The sequence below is a fragment of the Pogoniulus pusillus genome, chromosome 6 (assembly GCF_015220805.1).
Source record: "Pogoniulus pusillus isolate bPogPus1 chromosome 6, bPogPus1.pri, whole genome shotgun sequence".
Lineage (NCBI taxonomy): Eukaryota > Metazoa > Chordata > Aves > Piciformes > Lybiidae > Pogoniulus > Pogoniulus pusillus.
This window is the reverse complement of record NC_087269.1, coordinates 15,896,650-15,917,912: the sequence shown is the minus strand read 5'-3', so window position 1 is coordinate 15,917,912 and position 21,263 is coordinate 15,896,650. Positions and strand designations below refer to the sequence as shown.

General features: G+C 38.9%; 1 protein-coding gene across 3 annotated transcripts in view; it reads right to left on the bottom strand.

The window, feature by feature from the left end:
- LOC135176046 (adhesion G protein-coupled receptor A3-like) overlaps positions 1-21,263 on the bottom strand; it is a 293,150-nt gene that overhangs the window by 225,417 nt on the left and 46,470 nt on the right. For all 3 annotated transcript variants that reach the window (XM_064144647.1, XM_064144649.1, XM_064144650.1), the window contains exon 2: positions 15,845-15,916. In XM_064144647.1, the coding sequence (XP_064000717.1) occupies positions 15,845-15,916 (72 nt within the window). The remainder of the gene's footprint in view (positions 1-15,844; positions 15,917-21,263) is intronic.

Here is a 21,263-nt window from a genome sequence, read left to right as displayed (position 1 = left end):
ACAACCTCCAAAAAATCTGATAAAATTATTTACAGTAGAGATTAAAAATACAAAATTAGAACAGCTCTGTGCTAAGCTTTCAGAAGGGACTTTTGTGGAAGAAAGGAGAAGAGAAATCTTAGTGTTTTAACTGTTTAAGTGAAAATTCTTTAAGGAAAGTTTTGCACAAACAATCTATATAATCTTACATTTGCCTGAAGGATGGCAATGCTGCTTTTAAAGTCAGTGTCTCTCCCATTCTGGGCAAATACAGTTTACATCTCTATTAAACAGTTACAAAAACAGCACATAAAACACATTTAGAAAGAGTTCTACAGTGCATTAGACTATGGGGATTCTGTTAGAGAAGGAATTTATGACCCATATTCATCATGCAACCAAGCAAACCAAGAATGTATTGTCTCAGATTATATAAAAACCCAAAGCAACCTGAAAGAATGATAGATGTGTAAAAACTGGATCAACAACCACTATTCTAAGCAAAAACTCATGCAGATGAAATGATTCCCGATATGCTTGTTGCTGATGAAATAGCATAGAATAGATTGCCCTTCCACTTCACTTCAGGGAGAGGTTTGTTCAGCTTAAGAGATAAGATTTCTTTTTTTTGGCTTGGTAATAGCCAATTAATTTTGTGATGGTCATCGGTGATTAGTTGTTTTGTTTTAAATAACTTTCTGATAAAGCTTTACTTACCAATAATGGACGAAATAACCTGGAAACAGGAAGTCAAATCATCCAAAGGCTGTGTTTATATATATGAGTATTTTCCTTACACAAACTGTACCTTCCTCTGCAAGGTGTGGTAAACTGATCATCTCAATTCCCTCTTTCTCTGAGAGTGAGAGGAGGAGGCAGCAAAGAGGGGTCAGAGGATAATGACTTGCAGTAGTGCCTCCTGTTGTGCTTCCTTCTTGCATTGTTCACTTAAGACTTTTCTCAGCTGTTTTTAGGAATGAAGCAATTAAGAAGCAAAACAGCCACCTTCACTTTAATTCTTGAAAGTCAGGTACAATAAAACTAGATATGCTTAGGCAAATATGATAGTAATAAAAATAACACTTAGCAATCCCTTAGTTTAAGCAATAGAATAGAATAAAATGAGCAAGAAAACACTAGCATCCAAGACAGAAAAATAAAGCTTATATATTCCCAAACTTAACATAGAGAAAATACACAGAGTAGCTGGCATGCAAAGGCAAAAATGAAGCAAAGAACAATTAGAAAGAAACCAAACCAACAACTCTGACTTTTAGCATTCTAGGCTGTAGATAGCTTGCTGTGTAATTGGCTGACTGACTGCTCCACTTACTTTCTGGGTGAGCAGTGGAGCAGGCAGGCTACCTTCTTTCAGGCTCACTACTGGCAAATTAGCACTGATACCATGCATACATGCACATGCATTCTCTTTTTTAATTTCTTTTAATCCATGCTCTTTCTGCCTCAGACAGGGGCTCAAAACTTCAAATGGGAAATGAATCACAGAGTTAACCAGGTACAAAAAGACCTTCGAGATCATTGAGTCCAACCTATCACCAAACCCTTCTAATTAACTAAACCATGGTACTAAGTTTCTCATCCAGCCTCCTTTCAAACACCTCCAGGGATGGTGACTCCACCACATCCTCAGGCATCCCATTCCAATGAGCAATCACTTTTTCCATGAAGAAGTTCTTCCTAACATCCAGCCTAAACCTGCCCTGGCACAGTTTGAGACTGTGTCCTCTTCTTCTGTCACTGGGTGCCTGGGAGAAGAGACCAATCCCCACCTGGCTACAATCTCCTTTCAGGTAGAAATGAAAGATAAATGCATTCAGGAATGTACTCATGAACTGGCAGTATCTTCCTAATCTATCAGTTCATGTTTAGCTCAACTGAAATTGTCCTAGAAATCAATATAATCATCATGTGAGTTCTACAATGTAGAAATCCATGGCAATTTATGCTGTTCTTAACATCAAAACATCAACTTAGTTGCTAGAGGTAATTCAATCAAAATAATTATTGCACATAAAACATTTGTTCTCAAAATTGAGATCAACACAAGTTGCTCAGCTCTGCTATCTCAATATTGAAATGAGAAGTACCATTTCTTTTTTTACTTCACTCTGTGTACTGGAGGAAACCAAGCAAGCAGCAGCTGCTCTCACAGCTTACTCTTTTTACCTTCGCCCATTGCTAAAGACTGACAGTAAAATGAGGATATCTGTCAGTATAAAAAGGTTCTTTCAGTCATTCCGCAAGACTTATAATACTTTGCACGATCCTGTCTGGTTTTTTCTAGCTCACCACACCTCATTAGGGCTTGTTTTTCATATACGACATACATCACCTCTTAAATGTTGTTGAACAATGACTTCAGTTATCCAAAATGCTTTGGTTTCAGCAAATTTTCTTCATTTCATGGAAGCCTAACCATGGCTCATAAAAAAGTGCACATGCTGTTGACCCTTCCCTGCTATTTCATAAGTTTTAAGTTTTGTGTAAGCTCCATATCTGCTTTTATATGCAACTAGCATACCAGGAAATTTGGGTAATCAATGGGACTTCATAGTCTACCACAAACAGCCTCCATAGTGTATAAATAAAAAGCATGCAGCTAATGCTCTGCAGTTCATGAACAATGCTAGAGTTTTACTCTACTGAACCTCAACACCACTAAGACACGTTAAGTACTCAAAGGAATTCACTGGCCAAGTTAATTTAGCAAAAGGAAGCATGGTGTACCCCATGTTAGCATGTCGCACAAGCTGAAGCAGCAGCAGCAATGACAGGCCTAGACCAGTTTTTGCTTATGCTGGCATGAACCCAGAGTCCTGAGGAGTTCATGCTCTGGTTGCTGGCATATGCTCAACTTCGTGCATCCAGTATACATCCTTCATAAACTATGATTTTATGTTCTTTGTAGATATCAACCAGAGCTTCACCGCCCAGCCTGTACCTCTCTTTTCCTAAACTACTTGCTAATGAAATAGCTGCTTTGCAGCAGGTCAGCTATGTTTACTGAAGAAACATGGGCTGTTCCTCTGAAAAAGAGTGGCACACTGGGGAATAGCACCTCCATAACATGGAGGTGTGGAAAGCCACAAGCGTTACTGAGAGGCATTAGGCAAGGCCAAAGAAATGAAACTTGGCTTAGCTCACTTATGTGAGAATTAAACCCTAATTCTTTTATTGAAGCATTCTCACATGAAAATGTGCTACTGGATTGGTGGAAGAAATGGGCCAAAATTAAGAAATAATATAGGGCTTCATAATTATGTAAATGTCTTAATAATTATTCAGGTAAATAGAAGTAAAACCAAAGTAACCAAAGGTTTTTTCGACGCAGTATGAATATGCAAAAAGAATGATGTAACGTAAGACAAACCTAGTGACAAAGGACGGGTTTTTTCAGAATAGGAATACGTGCCTAAGAAATCAATTTCACCTACAAAAAGAACTTTGGGGAGTTTTCAAAGAGCAGCAATCTGCAATGACAAAACCAAAACTTTAGGACACACATCCACTAGCTCAACAGCTCAATACAGAAATTTCCTTATCTCAGTAAGAAGGAAAGAAGGAAGTCTGCGTAAAGACCACATCCAACACATGCTATTGTTAACTCCTTCCAAACAATTAGGTGCCTTCCCATGTTCCCCGTGTGTTCTCCCTCCACCCCTCTGCTAACATTTATGATATTATTTTTCTGCTTTTATTAAGTGTTTTTCCTTTCATTGTCATTGCTTACATAAGTTAGAGCAAGACAAGTAAGAAAGTAGGAAATGGCTGAATGAAGGAGAAATTATGTCAGAGCCATTAGCTGAGATTACGTTTTTCCTCTCAAGGCAAGTCAAAATCTGAATATGAGTAGATAAGTACATGAAATGAGGGAGCACTGCTATGTGATAACAGTCAGAAGGCAAAAATGATTGAAATGCATTTTTTGGTTCTGAAGAAAAAGGCATTTAATTTCATTTACACAAGCTACAAAGCAATCATCACAGACCACTACTCACACATTTGAACGCAACCTGAACTGGTCCAGTACTGAAAAAAATCCAAGTGTCTGTAGTGGTATGAAATTGCTGGCATACTCATGTTTAATGCCAGATTTGGACTGAGAAGGATTGGTAGAGTGGCAAAGACATATAAAAAGAAAAATCTTTTTAAACCCTGTGACACACTACAATTTCTTCCCCTCTGAAACATTCTAATGTTTAGGGGTAATATTTTTAACTGAAGCTCTTAATGGAGTGCTGGAAATCAATTAATGGAGTGGCTAGTTTATGGTGTTTATGATGAGAAGGTGTGGCTGTTTGAGCTGATCCTCTAGCTCAGACATAGGGGAGAGATGAACATTCCAGGGATAGGCCACATAAATGGCAACAATAGATAAATTAATATAATTTCATTGGAGCATCAAGAACTTAATGTCTAGAAGCACAGTTTGTTCTCCCCCTTCTCCCGCTGGCTTCTGCTGCTGCAGCTTCGCCTATCTTCCCCGGCTGCTGTTTTGGCTACTGCTGCATCTGCTGCTTCGCCGCCGCTTGACCCCTCCCCCATCTCCCTTAAGGTTATTGTATTGGGTTTTTTTTTCCCTTCCTTCCTTCTCTAGTTATTATTTCTCTTTACATTGTTATACTTATACTGTAAGAAAATACAATTTCATCTTTCCCTGACTTTCAAAAAGGACCACAACACAGAACCCTACCACTGAGCCACAACACCCTTCCCCCAACACATCCCCCCCTCTGGGGAATCGAACCTGGGTTTCCCACACGGCAGTGGTAGAATTCTCGCCTGCTGTGTGGGAAATCCAGGTTTGATTCCCCAGAGGGGGGGATGTGTTGGTGGCACGTGTTGGTGGCACAGGTTCGAGTCCTGGCCAATGCACCTAAGAAGGAGAGAAGTCTCCGCTTTGGAAAAAGCACCAAGAATTGATGTCCCGGGCACCCGGTGAGAAGTCAACTCAGCACAACACAAAACCCATCCTTTTTGAAAGTCAGGGAAAGATGAAATTGTATTTTCTTATAGTATAAGTATAACAATGTAAAGAGAAATAATAACTAGAGAAGGAAGGAAGGGAAAAAAAAAACAATACAATAACCTTAAGGGAGATGGGGGAGGGGTCAAGCAGCAGAAGCAGCAGTAGCCAAAACAGCAGCCAGGGAAGATAGGCGAAGCTGCAGCAGCAGAAGCCAGCGGGAGAAGGGGCAGAACAAACTGTGCTTCTAGACATTAAGTTCTTGATGCTCCAATGCAATTATATTAATTTATCTATTGTTGCCATTTATGTGGCCTATCCCTGGAATGTTCATCTCTCCCCTATGTCTGAGCTAGAGGATCAGCTCAAACGGCCACAGAAGGGAAGTTGAAAACACTTTCTTTTTATCCCTGGAAACTCAGCCTGGCTGCAACCCATTCTGGTCTTACATTCCTAAATATTTTTTTAAGTTCACATAACCCTGAGCAGTAAGAAAGCTTTATGTAGTACTCAAACTTCACTCAAATAGGAGAATTGTCCCTTCGGAGGCACTTGCACTCCTCAGAAATACCTAAAAGCAATTAATGTACAAATGAGGGGAAAAGCTATCGAATTCTCAACTTAGCTGCTGACACAGTACAGAAAACACTGTTTTGTTCTGAGTACAATGTACTTTACATTCCCATTTCAGCTGAAAAGCATTTCTTTAGGGTCTTTAAAAAAATATTAACTCACTTGGCATTAAGAAAGAAATGTGAATATTGAACATTAAAAAATGGAAAGAACACTTGATGAAAATAAATGCACTGTGTCCCTGGGGAACATACATTTGCTGTAATTGGCCATTAATTATAGCATCATAGCAAAAGTGGTACAGTTATGGCTGAGAGAGAAAGCTTTTTAATAATTTTGGGCTTTTTTTTTCCAGGTACCTACAATTAAAATATTTTTTCCTGATTTAGCATCTTTCATTTTTTTTTTCATAGGCGGAAATTAATTGATTTTGAGAGCTTCAAGCTGCCGCTTTGACAGTTTTCTGGGTTGTAATGGCATGATAAAAACATTATTTGTGCTTCAACAAGTTGATTGCATTATGTTAACTCAAGTGGTTTATTTTTAACTCGAACTGCTTATTTCTGCAAGATGAAGCCTGCTATCACTGCACAGAACAATTTTATTCTTCTGAGTTCACAGGCAAGTAAAAGTACACATTTTCATTATAGCAGAATATTTCTCTCTGTATTCTCTTCAGCAAAACACTTCCTAAAGTAGAGCATAGAGGAATTTTGTAACTCTTTTTTTTTTCTTCCACAGAATATGTGTATAGCTCAGCCTATACAAACATCTTCTATAGCTCTCCCAGTCACTTTCCATTTCAAGAAGGAGCCAATTTGTGTTAACACAAGACAGCTTATCATGTGCTAAGTCTGCATGCAATTTTCTCGTGAGAACAACCATTTTGTACCTACTTGACACACGCAGCACTACACTACACCCAACTAATCAATTCTGTCTATATTAAGAAGTGGGGAGGAAAACTGCCCACAGCTGTTATATTACATCAGCATTCCTAACTACTTCAGACAACTCATCTTAGGGACTTTTTTTTTCCCTTTAAACTACATTGGCAAAATATAGCTCTTCTTTTCAAGTAGGGTTTTTTTGGTGAGTTTGTTGGTTGTTGGTTGTTTTTTTTTTTTGGGGGGGGGTGGTGGTTTTGCCTTTTCTTTCCTTTTTCTGCCTTCTCAGAGATTATTGGTAAAGTACAAGTGTCAGAGAACAAGCTATGATTTCCGTAGGCACCACCATAAGTTCTGAGGGCAATAAGCTCCCAGGGTCACCCATGTTTTCATCGGAGATCTCATGGGCTAGTCTATAGACATGAACTTTGGGAAGACAATTACTTTTATTTTTTTCCCTTAGAAAGAAGCAAATGTCTGTCAATAAACATAACAGCCAGAAAAAAAAACCTAACACAAACAAGTTACGAGAAGAGTCAAGAGAACAACAGGGGTTTGGAACTAGATGATCTTTACAGTCCCTTCCAACTCAAGCTATTCTATGACCTCTCTAGGGATGAACGATTGAGATTGAAATTTTCTTTCTGAAACTGACTTTTACCCAACAACACCGTGATGCTGAAATGCTGCTATTTGGAATTTCAAGTCTCTCACATTTTATGTACAGATACTACCAGATGAGGCACTGAACTTCAGTATTCTTGACATGCTAACGACCACATTGCATATGAACACAACAAACATTATAACATTTTTTTTTAATTTGAAAACGTTATTCCATCAGTAGTCTACAGCTGAGGGACCCAAACCACAAAATACTGAACACAAGTACTGTCAACTTACCCTGCTATTCATTTTGCAAGATTAGCTGCAGTTATCAATCAGCTAACACTATTTTTTATCAGCTTGGCATGACAGCATGCTGCTCTGTGATTTCACACAAACTGTTCTTAACCCACATTTCTGGGTTTCTTCTCCAACCAGTCTGACATTTCTTTAGAGAAAAGACAGACAGCTTGCATCCTGCCTAAGCAGTATAGATCAGCTTTATAATTTCAAAAAGATTCCACACTATGTGAATAAACCATTTAAAATTAAATACTGACATCTGTGACAAAGACATTCCTGAAACCGCTGTGTCCCCACAGAACATTTTTTTTATTTGCCACGCTAGCAATTCCAACAAAAAATCTGGTTAGTGAAAAGAAAACACAAATATCTACAGTCAAATGTATAGCAAAGCAATCTGGCAAACCACTGTCATCTTAAATATCATTACTGTACCACATACATACCAGCAACTGGCAACTTCATGCCCATGCTGAAACCATAGTTTCACTCGAGGAATGTAATCTCCACAGCACAAACAGAATGGCATAAATGCCCATCATGCCAAAGAGCAGCACCAGCAGGGGAATGCAGTGCTGACAAGTCTTATGTCTCATTATGAAATCAAGAGCAAAGACTTGGCCTTGTAGACCATGTTGTTTCTATCAGGGGAGAAAGAAAAAATATCACAAGAAACAGAGACAAAAAAAAAAAAAGTGCTTAAAGTAGAAAGTTGTGGGTAGAAGTCCAAAATTTGGGTTTGGACCCTTGAACTAAAACTATGGCAATAATTTTATTACACTATTTTCCAGATTTAACACTGTTATTTTTAAATAGGACTGTGGTGCTCAAAAAAGGAAACTTCTCCTTTTAGAGTTACTGCCTTTTTTTTATTTTCTCTACATTATGGCATAGCAGCTCTACTGAACTAGACATATACAGGATTTTCCTGTTGTCTCATCCTCTCAAATATAAAATATGTGATGTCTAATAGACTGTATTGTGACTTTGTACTGGTAAATAACAAACAACTAAAGGAAAAAATGCATTATCTTTCTGTCAGCCTACATTACAAGTGCTTTGATAGTTACTTTGTGCTTGCATGACTTCGAATGCATTTGTCTATTAGAAAGAAGGTAATGTAATTTTCCTTTGAATTTTTAACTCCCCTGACAGCCATACCAAGAATAACCAGAGTTTTATCATTTCTGATATAATGCTAACTCTCTCTGATACTGTACGCTAGGACATAGGAGGTTTTGGAGTTCAGAGGCTTTTGAAAGGTTTTCTCTTTGCTTGGTCTTTTGTAGGGCTTGGTTAGTTGCAGGTTTGGGTTTTTTGGAGGGCTGGAGTTGGAAGGGGAGACAAAAAATGCAATGCTCAACTCTTGCACTACTGAGTAAATTATTGCTAGGCACTGGATGCAATTGAGAGCATCACCATTTTAAAAGCTAATCTTTAGTTGTTTGCCTTGATTGTTTTGAGACATTGACTGGGCCACTGTTTCTCCTCTAGTTCCTCAAAACTTCTATGAATGGCAAATTAGACATCCTCCTTCTGTGCAATTCACTGAAATACTCCCTTCAGCCAAATGATGTTCATGTTGAAATGCATTTCACCCTGCAATCCTTCTACATGAGGATCAACAGTGTTTTTCTGTTCCATAACATTTTCAAAGCTGTTGTCTCTTGTTGCTTATGTAACCCAGCAGGCAGTCTCAAAAAGATACAGAAGTCAGAGCATCCATGGGCTGCTCACTTTATTCTGATGACACTGGACCCATAAGACACACATGCATCTACTGGTTGTGGTAGTAATACTAGTTAGAATATCAATTCTGCAAACCCAAATTCCTTGTGCTGAGTCAGAATTTGATTCATTACATTCACTCTTTCTCACCGTGTTTCTGATTTAATATTATTCACATCTTTTAATGCCAGTGTCTTCATACAAATGTTTTATATATGGACCCATCTTACTTGTGTTTCTTTTCCATGTGACAGTCATACCAGATAATATTATTGTTAGAATAGACTACATTTATGTTTGGACTAAAATTGAACTTAAAAAGTTAACCAAGACCTTAGTCACATCCCATGCAACCCTGCTAGCAGAGGTGTGGATGCACTGCCTCAGTCTTCTCACTAAGACAGTCTTGTCATCAAAGATGACAGATTGAGAGTTGTGTCCATCCCTGTCCAAGGTCCATGTGCTATTCAGCATACACCAGGCTTGGATTAGTGGCGTAGTATTTAATAAGAGTTACTTCAGCTGTAGTCAAAGCTAAAAACTTTTCTGATACAAGACAATTTTCTGCTGTAGAACCTACTTTTTCACTGCTCACAAAAAAAAAAAAAAAGTGAGGTTTACATTTACTAGCAAATTTCACTAACAACTCAATTTTTTTGTGATGCATAGAGCTGCACAGAATACTTCAACCGAGCATCAGTATCCTCTATCTTCACTAATGTATCTGTGCCCATTAAGGCTGCTTCCCAGTCAGGCTAGGAGTACAACATCAAATTCAAATAAATGGGTCACTGTATGCAAGTTTAAAATGTTAAATAATTGGTATTACATAAGCATCAATGCTGTTTTTCTTACAATGTTTTCTGTCTCTAGATATGTTAGGATACCCCAGCATTATTAGATTTGGAACCAGTAGGTAAGTAGTACTAGTTCACAGACTAAAAATAGAGGTAAAGAGAAAGACCAAATGATGTGACAAAAAATTAATGAAAATGTATGGCAAAAATTAGAATGAGTGTCCCTAATTTCCAAGCATTTGTCCCAAATGATTCTTTTCTCAAAAGATTTTCTTCTCTCAAAAGAGTCTTTTGTTTGACATGAATGTACTTGACTACTACATATTTGTTAGAGTTTTCATAAAATTCCCTATTTGCATAGACCTCTTTATGATTAGAAAGGTTCAATTGCTTTTAAGTAAAATATTTAGTAGCTAAGAATCTGTATTTATTTAATGAAATGTCTAAAAACATGGATGATGGAAAAAGGTATCTGTCAATACATACTGTAAACCAGCAAAGTCATCCAACTTAAGGAGTCAGTTGGAAATTTATTCATTATCAACAAGAAAATTTTATCTAACTGAGGTGATAAGGGAAACTTGTTACTAGTTCTTATTTGTCATTTAAGTAAGTTACATAATTTGTGTTCATGTTAATGAGGAACTCATATTTGATGCTAAAAAAAAACAACCTTCCAAATGAGGGACTGAAAATTGTCTGATGCTACAAAGAAGGTTTATTTTCCAATCTCCTTTCAGTCTGATATCAGACTCGTATCAATCCACACCACTAAAATGGTAAGATATCTTCTAGAAATGGGATTTTATGGAAGAAATACTTTTTCTGACATGCATTTATTTATTTAACAGTAATTCATTTAAATGTTATAAACTCTATTTACAGTTACATGAAGGTAGATATCTAAACAAATTAATGTAAGTGGCTACGTGTCTTCTGGCTGCATCAGAATAAACATGACACTGACATATTGTCTAACATGACCAGAGTTAGAGGACCAAGCAACAAAGAGAGGCAAAATTTCAGAACATCTGGGTTATCACCACCACAGCAGAAGACCAAAAACATCTTTCAGTGTAGAGGTGGGCAATGAAGCTGGAGAAAGGCCTAGAGAACAAATCTTACAAGGAGCGACTGAGGGAGCTGGGGCTGTTCAGTTTGAAAAAGAGGAGGCTGAGGGGAGACCTCGTTGCTGCCTACAGCTACCTGAATGGACATTGTGGAGACTTAAGTGCTGGTCTCTTCTCACCTGTAAATAGTGATTCAACACTGTGACTGGGTAGGTTCAGACAAGACATTAGGATTTTTTGTTTGTTTTTTTTTTTTCACAGAAAGAGTGGTCAGGCATTAGAATGGGCTGCCCAGGGTGGTGGTTGAGTCACCAATCCTAGATGTGTTTAAAGGTCATTTAGATTTCACTTGGGGATATGGTTTAGGGTGAACCTCGAAGAGCAGGGATAACGTTTGGACTCGTGATCCTGAGGGTCTTTTCAAACCTGAATGTTTCTGTGGTTCTGTAATCATGGCATTTACGACCAATGAAAACAATGAGATGGCTAAGCACCTGTACATATTGACCTCTGATAAACACAGCCCACATTTATTTTCTTTATAGAGATTGGTTCTCTCCATGGTCCAGGATGAACCTTAAAAACATTAATTTCACAAAAAGCTACATTTAAATTTAGGTGATAAATAATTACTATATTGGTAAATATTTTCTTCCCTCTTTCTGATCTATCTGCTGCTTGACATGTTCACAGCTCCCCTCCCCTCCATATCTGCAAAGCTCTTGAGTATCTCAGGGGTTGCTTCAAACCTATTATTTGTAATACAAGCATCTGTGAAAGAACACAGTTCTTTCACTTCAGTAATTCATTAATTTTCAGAGCTTTCCTTTTTGAGCTCAGTATTTATAATTGCCTTAGTCCTGCATACATGGAGGGAAGTAAGCTTAACACTGGTTTTAAAACATGCCAGCTCTATTAGCTGTGTGTAGAAGTGACAGAGGCAACTATTCATGCTTCATGCAAACACCAGCACCACCATAAGTAGAAAGATCGTCTCAAAACGATACTGAAACCAAAGAAGTAATTCAAAGTTCAATGAGCACCAAGAGGAATATGAATCTTTTTCTATCTAGTTTAGAGTATGTGCACAAAATAGTCCTGATCCAGGGGACTGGACTATTCCCATCCTACCCTATCTACTGTAATATGCTCAACTGCTTCAAATAGTAATGCAGTATGATCTCTTTCCTGCAAACAACTACAAGAAGTCAACACAGTAAGAAGTTTTACACAAAAAATTGCTTAGATTTTGCCAGGACTCCTAGACATATTGCTAGACAAGGGAAAATACTGTTGGAGCATGTGTATTTTTGTTCCCTGAGAATATTTAAGGTGAAATTAAACAATGAACTTGTTTGCTATTGCTATAAACGAGATCTGGAGGATTTATTAAATCCATGTGGGATTTTAAATGCAAGAAAAAGTGGCAAGAAAACTGATGCTTGAAAGGAGCTTGAACTGCTTTTCCTTTCTCTGTAATTTCCCAAATATAAAAATTGCATAAAATCAAACATGCCAGGGTTTGAGCACAACTGAATAGTCTGAAAAAATAAGGAGAGTAAGCAGGATTGAGTAACTGAACTGATAAGGAGGCACAACTGCAGATGGGCGGCCTTGGGAGGCTGGCAGAGAAGCTGAGGGAGCTCTGAGCTGTGCGGGAAGACAGGCTGCTCAGCCCTGGGAACAAGCAATGGTGTGGCTAAGTTGCTGCAAAGGGGGATTAAGGGGGGTAGTTGGTCAGGTCTGTCTCGTGAGAGACCTCGAGCACAGCCCTATGAGGAGAGGCTGAGGGAGCTGGGATTGGTTAGCCTGGAGAAGAGGAGGCTCAGGGGTGACCTTATTGCTGTCTACAACTACCTGAGGGGTGGTTGTGGCCAGGAGGAGGTTGCTCTCTTCTCTCAGGTGGCCAGCACCAGAACGAGAGGACACAGCCTCAAGCTGCGCCAGGGGAGATTTAGGCTGGAGGTGAGGAGAAAGTTCTTCACTGAGAGAGTCACTGGACACTGGAATGGGCTGCCCGGGGAGGTGGTGGAGTCGCCATCCCTGGGGCTATTCAAGGCAGGATTGGACGTGGCACTTGGTGCCATGGTCTAGCCTTGAGCTCTGTGCTAAAGGGTTGGACTTGATGATCTGTGAGGTCTCTTCCAACCTTAATGATACTGTGATACTGTGATGTGGACAGCCCATTTCTGCCTGTGTAAGCCTATCAAAAGTACAGGCCCCTCTGCCAAACTCCACTCTACAGGCATCACACTTAGCTTCAGTAAAGGGATTGACCTTTATGAATCACACTGGTGTAAACCTGGTGTCTCTCCTGCGTGGCCTAAAAGAGAGGCCAACTCAACACAAACAGTTTTAAGCATGCCATGCCTCCTTTCACAACAAACAGCTCTAAGAAACACGTTATAAAAATGACTTCTTCCTAACATCACAGCATTTTTCTAAACACAGCTAAGTGGCATCCGAGATCAAATAATGTGGTCACTTGAGATCTCAGATTATGAATCTGTTTTCTACAGAAAGCACTTGAATGAGGTTATGGTCACACTCCTTAGCTGCAAGCTCTTCAGAAAAAAAGAAAAACCAGAAGAAAATAACATGTACAATTGCATCTTGGCTGCCAGCTTGAACTATTATTAGTTTAAATAGAAAGAAGCATTTTTATGTTTTTACAATTTAAAACCACACAATCCAAAGTTTAATTTATGAAGTTTCTAATTTTAAATATGTCATGTGTGTGTTGAAAATTCATTTTTTTTCCTCACAATTTCTTCAAACATATTTGCAATCCTTGGCAGTGCCTAGGAAGAATATTGGTTTCTTCATCTGTGAATGTGTGTCCACACACGTTTCAAATGTATGGACAGAAAACAAATTAAGCAGCTAGTAATTTAGACAACATAAACTGCATGTTTAAAGAGGCATGTGAGTATGTCAGAATATAAAGCCTTTATATTTTACTCTTTCACCACTTGAGTTTTGGTAAAGAACATCTAAATACCACATTTTTATAGCAGCTGTTGAACAACATTTTTTTTTCTTCTATGCTCTAATTTCATTTTCTTGCCTTTCCTGTCCTTTCATTCTCTCACATTAATGTGCTATTACATCAACTGCACAGCACCATATACAGTTGCAGAATGTCATATTTGAAGCATGTTCTTTGCAATCTTATCTAATACTGAGGACAACACATGACTGCATAGCACTGCCAAGCAGTTGGTAAACTTACAACACAGGAACACTTGGTACACACAACCTAGGTGAGACCTAGTTGAGTAAGACTGCTCCATGCAGCTGAAAAAATAACATTCAAACAAAAAATAAATTCAATGCCAAACTCTGACAAATACTTCAGCACTATTTTTCTTTGTTTAGAAACAGGCCTAGGAATACTGGGAAAATATAAGAGGGAGTTTCTGTAAAACATTCACTGTTGAAGTATTAATGCCTGGCATGCTTTTCTTCTGGGTCAACTGTGAAAAATGTGTAATCTTGCTTAGTGATCTTTCATCCCGATTTCCCAAGGAAATGCTGCTTATGCAATAATGGTCTGTTAGTGGATGTTTGTTTATTTTTATTTGCTGGTTCCCTCCCAATAGCTTCTGAACCCATTAAATAGTTTTAGCCACTAGGGACAAAGGAGCAGCAATCTCAGAGGTAATTACACTCCTCTAAAGGAAAATGCCCATCTGGCTATGAAACAGAGAGAAAACTTCATGCACCCACTTTAGAAAACATCAAGCACAAGATTAACACCACTATGCACCAGGAAGTCCATGACAGAAGAAGCCACAACAGATTGTCCCCAGGTAGAGACACTATGGAGAGTTAGCTCAGGTCAAAGCTATCCAGGAAATTCTAATCCAGTGGTTGCTGCGAAGACTAGGGAAATCAGCAGTGTGGATAATAGGCCAGATACATACTGTTTTTTGTCAGCTGACATCAGGATGAGAATATAAGATTTATTTTCCTAGTCTAGATCTTCACTTTGAGCCTAGCACAGCTGGAGCAATCTGACCTAAAAACCTTGAGTTGTAGTCCTTAGAAGGACTACGGCTGGCCAAATATTCTCAAGCACAAAAAAACTTGTCACAGCTGTTACTAACCATATTACTTTGCAGTCATGAATTCAGTAACTACTTTATATTGCTCTCTGAGAATATGTTCATTATGTAGAGCTGTTGGTTCAAAAATATTTTAGCTTAAGCTGCAGGAAATATTTTAAGACAGGCATAATATATTTGCTCATTTGAGATGCACTGGAAAAGTTGCCTAAAGATACAAAAAATTGCCTTTTTGACTTGCTCACATGATTATTGCCAGATGAGTGACTTATATACCTGCAGAGAGTAGCATTACGACAGTATACCTGTTCCTGCTTATTTATTTCACTGAGGTTTCCAAACATCATCATCTTAATTTCTTGGTTGTTCCTAAGGTCCTCTTTCCCCCTCCAAATATTGACTAGAAATGCATGGTCAAGAAGTTTTGTCAACATCATTGTCTGCTCCAGTGATAAATGTCGCCCAATTTCTTTAGAACATAATGAAAATATAGACTAGAATTAAAATGGAAGTATTGGAGGCCAATGAGTTAACCCAAACTACATCTTAGGTATATTAGTGTTACCATTACATACATTAGTCATCACTGTGATAGTGTACACAGTGTGATACAAGTCTTTGACTCAATGTTTATTTTAATTCCAAATTGATTACTGTGCTTTCCTGTATTTTCCATGTCCATCCCTATCCACTCATTTTTGCTGTTTCTTAACTTGATGATTGTCCAGAAACTCTGTGTAATACATTTCAGAACATCTCAACTTCATTATCTTATGTTTGCTTCTATACATAAGACAAAAATATATTTTTTAACTGGAGGGGAGGATAAGGCTGGCCAGTTACTCACAGTCTCTCCAGGGATCTCAGTCCAAAGAAAGAGCCATTCTTCAACCACAAGATCTTGTTGTTACTCAGAATCCTACAAGAAGTCAGGAAAGAAACTGGTTAATAGAATATGGTAATTCCACTGATTAAAACCATGTAATTATAGTAAATGACTGCTCAGTAAAATACTAATCATAAAATTCTCTGCTTCATTTGCATTTTCCCATCATAGCTGTAAATAAAGATTACCATTTCCTAAAGTGTATGGTTTCTTCTTTATTAAATAAAAGCACATCCAAGACATGTATCAACAAATGAATTTTGGTTTTAACTCGAAAATTGTTACAGGTAAATGCCCACACCTCACTAGCAGATTCTAAATTGTGACTGGCTATGATATTTGTTGGGCTCCCCAGTTAGCAAAAAGGATGATGAAGCAAGGGACATGTTAAAAACCCTTCCAGAGGAGAGTTTTGCAATACAATCGCTTTGCAGTGCCTGCTGTGGTAGGTGTGTACAAAGAACACCACTATCAATAGCTGAGAGATACAGAGAAGGTATTTAAAGTTCTGTATGAGACAAACAAAACCCCACCCCTTCACCACAAAAAAAAAACTCAACCCAACAGATTCATCCAAAAGTGTTTTCCTGTTACAACCTCTATGTAACAGAAATTCAATAGTGAAGCCGTGCCTGGCCCATCAAGCACCACCACCGCGCACACGTGTGAATGGGGCCTGCATGCGAGCTATTGAACAAGCTGTCTAGTCACAGAATCACAGAATTGTTAGGGCTGGAAGGACCTTTGAGGATCATTTAGTTCCAATCCCCCTGCCACGGGAAAGAGCACCTCACACTACATCATGTTGCTCAGAACCACATCCAGCCCTGCCTTAAAAACCTCGAGGGATGGGACTTCCACCACATCCCTACGCAATGTCTTCCAGTGTCTCACCACCCTCATAGTGAAGAGCTTCTTCCTAATATCCAATCTGAATCTACCCACTTCGAGTTTTGCGTTGCAAAACACCTGATTAGCTTGCCATGGGAACATGGTCAAGACCCTCACAGGTCAGTGTGATCAAAGGCAATGCCACATGGACTCCAGACGATTCAATGTGAATTATGCCACAGACCTTTATTGATCATTTCAGCTCTCAATATATCCCTCAGGGCATAAGGCACATGCCTACACATTAGCATAATTAGCCAAGGACAACCCACTCCATCAGCATAAACCACGCCTTGTTTTCCTCATTAACGAGGTGTCCATTATCTCTCCTTTCTGAGATAAGGTAGCCAGCAGCTGGTGGGAACCAAGGTCAGCATCCACCTGTTATTACCCTTCTTCACTCCGTTCCCACATCCTTCTTCACTTTGCATTCCCCCAGTTTTGCTCCATTCCCCATGTCCTATCACAATTCAGCATCCTATAAAGTCCCTCACCAGCTTGCCTCTAGGCCTCCTTTGGATACTGGAAGGTCAGAATAAGGTCTCCTTAGAGTCTTCTCCACACTGAACCGCCCCAACTCTCTCAGTCTGTCTTCATAGGAGAGGTGCTCCAACCCTCTGATCATCCTTGCAGTGCTGCTCTGGACACGTCTAGATCCTTCCTGTAACAGGGAAGGATAATAACAAGCGGATGCTGACCTTGGTTCCCACCAGCTGCTGGCTACCTTATCTCAGAAAGGAGAGATAATGGACACCCCCTTAATGAGGAAAACAAGGTGTGGTTTATGCTGATGGAGTGGGTTGTCCTTGACTAATTATGCTAATGCATAGGCATGTGCCTTATGCCCTGAGGGATATATTGAGAGCTGAAATGATCAATAAAGGTCTGTGGCATAATTCACATTGAATTGTCTGGAGTCCATGTGGCATTGCCTTTTATCACACTGACCTGTGAGGGCCTTGACCACGTTCCCACGGCAAGCTAATCAGCGTTCTGCAACAGGGGCTCCAGAACTGGAGGCAGTACTCCAGGTGGGATCTCATCAGAGTGGAATAGAGAGGGAGAATCACCTCCCTTGACCTGCTGGCCACACTTCTTTTGATGCAGCCCAGGACACAGTTGGCTTTCTTGGCTGCAAGTGCAAATTGGTGGCTCATGTTAAGCTCCTCATCCACTGGCACCTCCTTTATGTTAAAGTACTGTCAGTGTCACAAGTAGCAGTTCAAGTTCAGTGATTTTTCTCATGACTGTTTTCTCAGCTATTTCAGAAGCAATACAACATGAACACGCATTCATTCCGATGCCACAACTTCTAAACTTCACAACATGCAAAAGAAAGGCAATTTGTTACAGAAGCTCAAGAAATTGCTCTTTTGAAATGATCTAATGATTATGCAACATGCAGAAGTAATGTTTGTCTCTGAAAAAAAAACTCATTTAAACTGCTTGAGAAACAAGTCTTTTAATGTAATATTTACAATAAATCACACTTCTCTAGTGCACAAAATTCCACTTAAGAGACAGTCTGCAATAAAGACAGAAATAAAAAGATGCAAAGAGATTTTATATACTTAACTAACAAACTTGAGATTATTTTTGTAAGGTTTTAAAACAATCTATTATGAGAGACGATCTCTCCCTGGTTTACCTGGGACAGAGATCATTTTCTTCACAAGAAGGTGAGGGAGCCACACCCAGGCCAGCCAGTCTGGTCAATAGGGTATTCCCAACCATAAATGTTATATAAGAGAGGAGGCTGGTATGGATGAACCTGGAGATTGTCTAGCACAGGTATTTTGGCACTGTCTTAAGCTGTCTCACTCTTAGTACTTCCTGCTGCACATCAACTGTGAAATGTTTTGCCCCAACTTACACCCACTACATACTCATAGAATCAATCATGTTGGAAGAGACCTCCAATATCAGCCAGTCCAACCTAGCACCCAACCCTATCCAGTCAACTAGACCATGGCACTAAGTGCCTCATCCAGGCTTTGCTTGAACACCTCCAGGGACGGTGACTCCACCACCTCCCTGGGCAACCCATCCCAATGGCAAATCACTCTCTCTGGCAATAACTTCCTCCTAACATCCAGCCTATACTTCCCCCAGCACATCTTGAGACTGTGTCCCCTTGTTCTATTGCTGGTTGCCTGGGAGAAGAGACCAACCCCACCTGGCTACAATGTCCCTTCAGGTGGCTGGAGACAGCAATGAGGTCAGCCCTGAGCCTCCTCTTCTCCAGGCTAAACAACTCCAGCTCCCTCAGCCTCAGTATCTCATGTTTAGGTGCAGAAGATGACACATAACACTGATCTACAGTCAAATAACTTCTGATGTATTGTGGTGGGTTAGGAACTTCCCTCCCCAAACTGAAATTTACCAGACCAGCTCAGACAGCTTGGAAGTAAGATAAAGCTGCATTTACAGCAAAGCTAAATTTACAAGCATATTTACATGTATTTACAATTATATACAATTTAGACATAATAAAGCAATCAAATTTCCCCCCACAGACAACAAAAGTCCAGAAGGTACCAAACACCACTCACTCCTTCTCCTCAGACAGAAAACAAACAACACAGCTCAGGTGTTTTCTGGTCAGTCAAGGTTAGTGGAAGAGATTAGACAGAAGCAAAGAGATCCAGGGTCCAAAAGCAAAGAAATAAAGAATTGTTTATATATTGACTTTTTATCCCTCTTAGCAAACTAATGAATGCCACAGACTTCTTTCACAACCAATGTTCTAATTCCTCTTATTAGAATATTCCAATAAGCTTTAAACCACTACATGTTAAAATACTGTAAATGGTAGTAAAATTTTAAGACTTTTTGAAAGTATGGCCATTTGGGCTGATTTTTTAGCTCAGACATAGGGGAGAGGTGAACATTCCACAGATAGGCCATATAATAGCAACAATGGATAAGTTAATTATAATTTCATTGGAGCATCAAGAGCTTTATGTCTAGAAGCACTGCTTGTTTGTTCCCCTTGCTAGCTTCTGCTGCTTGAGCTGCACCTGCCTGCTATCTTCCCCCGCTGCTGTTTCAGCTGCTGCTGCATTTGCTGCTTCGCTACCATTTCACTCCTTCCCCATCTTCCTTAAGGTTATTATGTTTTTTTCTCTAGTAGTTTATTTATCTTTATATTGTTATACTTAAACTATAAGAAATACAATTTCATCTTTCCCTGACTTCCCAAAAACTTCATGTTGTGGTGAGTTTATTCCACCGGGGGAGAGATTGTTTCTAAAATTCATCAACAAACATGTAAATATATTTTAATGTGATTTGATACCTCACTATCAGTGGACAAGGAGAACAGAGCAGCTTAGATTTGACCTGTGTATTATTACATTATAGTTACTGATTGCAGATGTGCAGCAGCATTACTCCTCATCCATAACCAGTCAGCATAACCCACAATCTGGGATCAATTACCAACACTTACACCCAGGCATCTGTAAGCACACAGGAGCCTATGTTTACAACCAAAATGAAACATGCTCCAGTACATCAACAGTCTATTGCCATCAACAAAGAAACTCCCCATCTCATAAGATATTCTGCTTCTCAGATTAAAAAAAATCATATGTATGACATTAAATATTTTTCTAATCTATCGACTTAAATATTTCTTTAATCTATCAACCCTTCACAATCATTCTAGCAAAACATTTCAGCAGTGTCATGGAGAAAGACAAACTGTTTCAGTATGCCTTATTTAACAGGTTTTCTCAACTGTTTAGGTGCCCACACAGTGACTAAATCAAAAATTTGTTTAGATAAGCTAAAAAATATAAACAGAAGAAACAAACCATTATTTTATTCTGCTATTTTTATTTGACTTCTGTTCCAAGGCTGCACTGATCTTGTGTCAGTCCAGAAAAAGTAAAGTTCTAAAATTAAAATTAATTGATCCTGGAAATACTAAAATCACAAATTGGGTCATTTGTTTATACACTGAGAGATCATCTTTGAGATCTATCACAAAGACATTAGACACAAATATTTGCACTGTTTGGCACAGCCTGATTGGAAAAGATACACACACTTCAGAACACTCATCTGGCTTACACACAAGCAGTTTGGTCTTTCTAAACTTTTCATGGTGTTTTTCCAGCCTGCTATTCATTCTGCCTAGAAAAAGAGGGCAGCCTGAACTTTGTTGGCAGCTCAAGTGAGCAGTACATGGGTCTTCTACTTTCTGTCTCCTCTATGTCTCTAAAAGTGTAGACTGAAACCAGTATCATTAATTCACATAAAACTCCCAGAAGTTAAAGAGAACTAAGTAGTAATAAATCACAATATTAAGCAGAACATTTAGTTCATAAATGAAAGACTCATTAAGCAGCTGACATTCTGCAATGCTGCTATCACATTTAGTAATTTGATTTTCCTGGAAGATAAACTGTCTTTAAAAAATACAAGAGACAGCACAAAACAAAAATTCATGTAAATGAAACCGTTCTTTATACCAGACATTCAC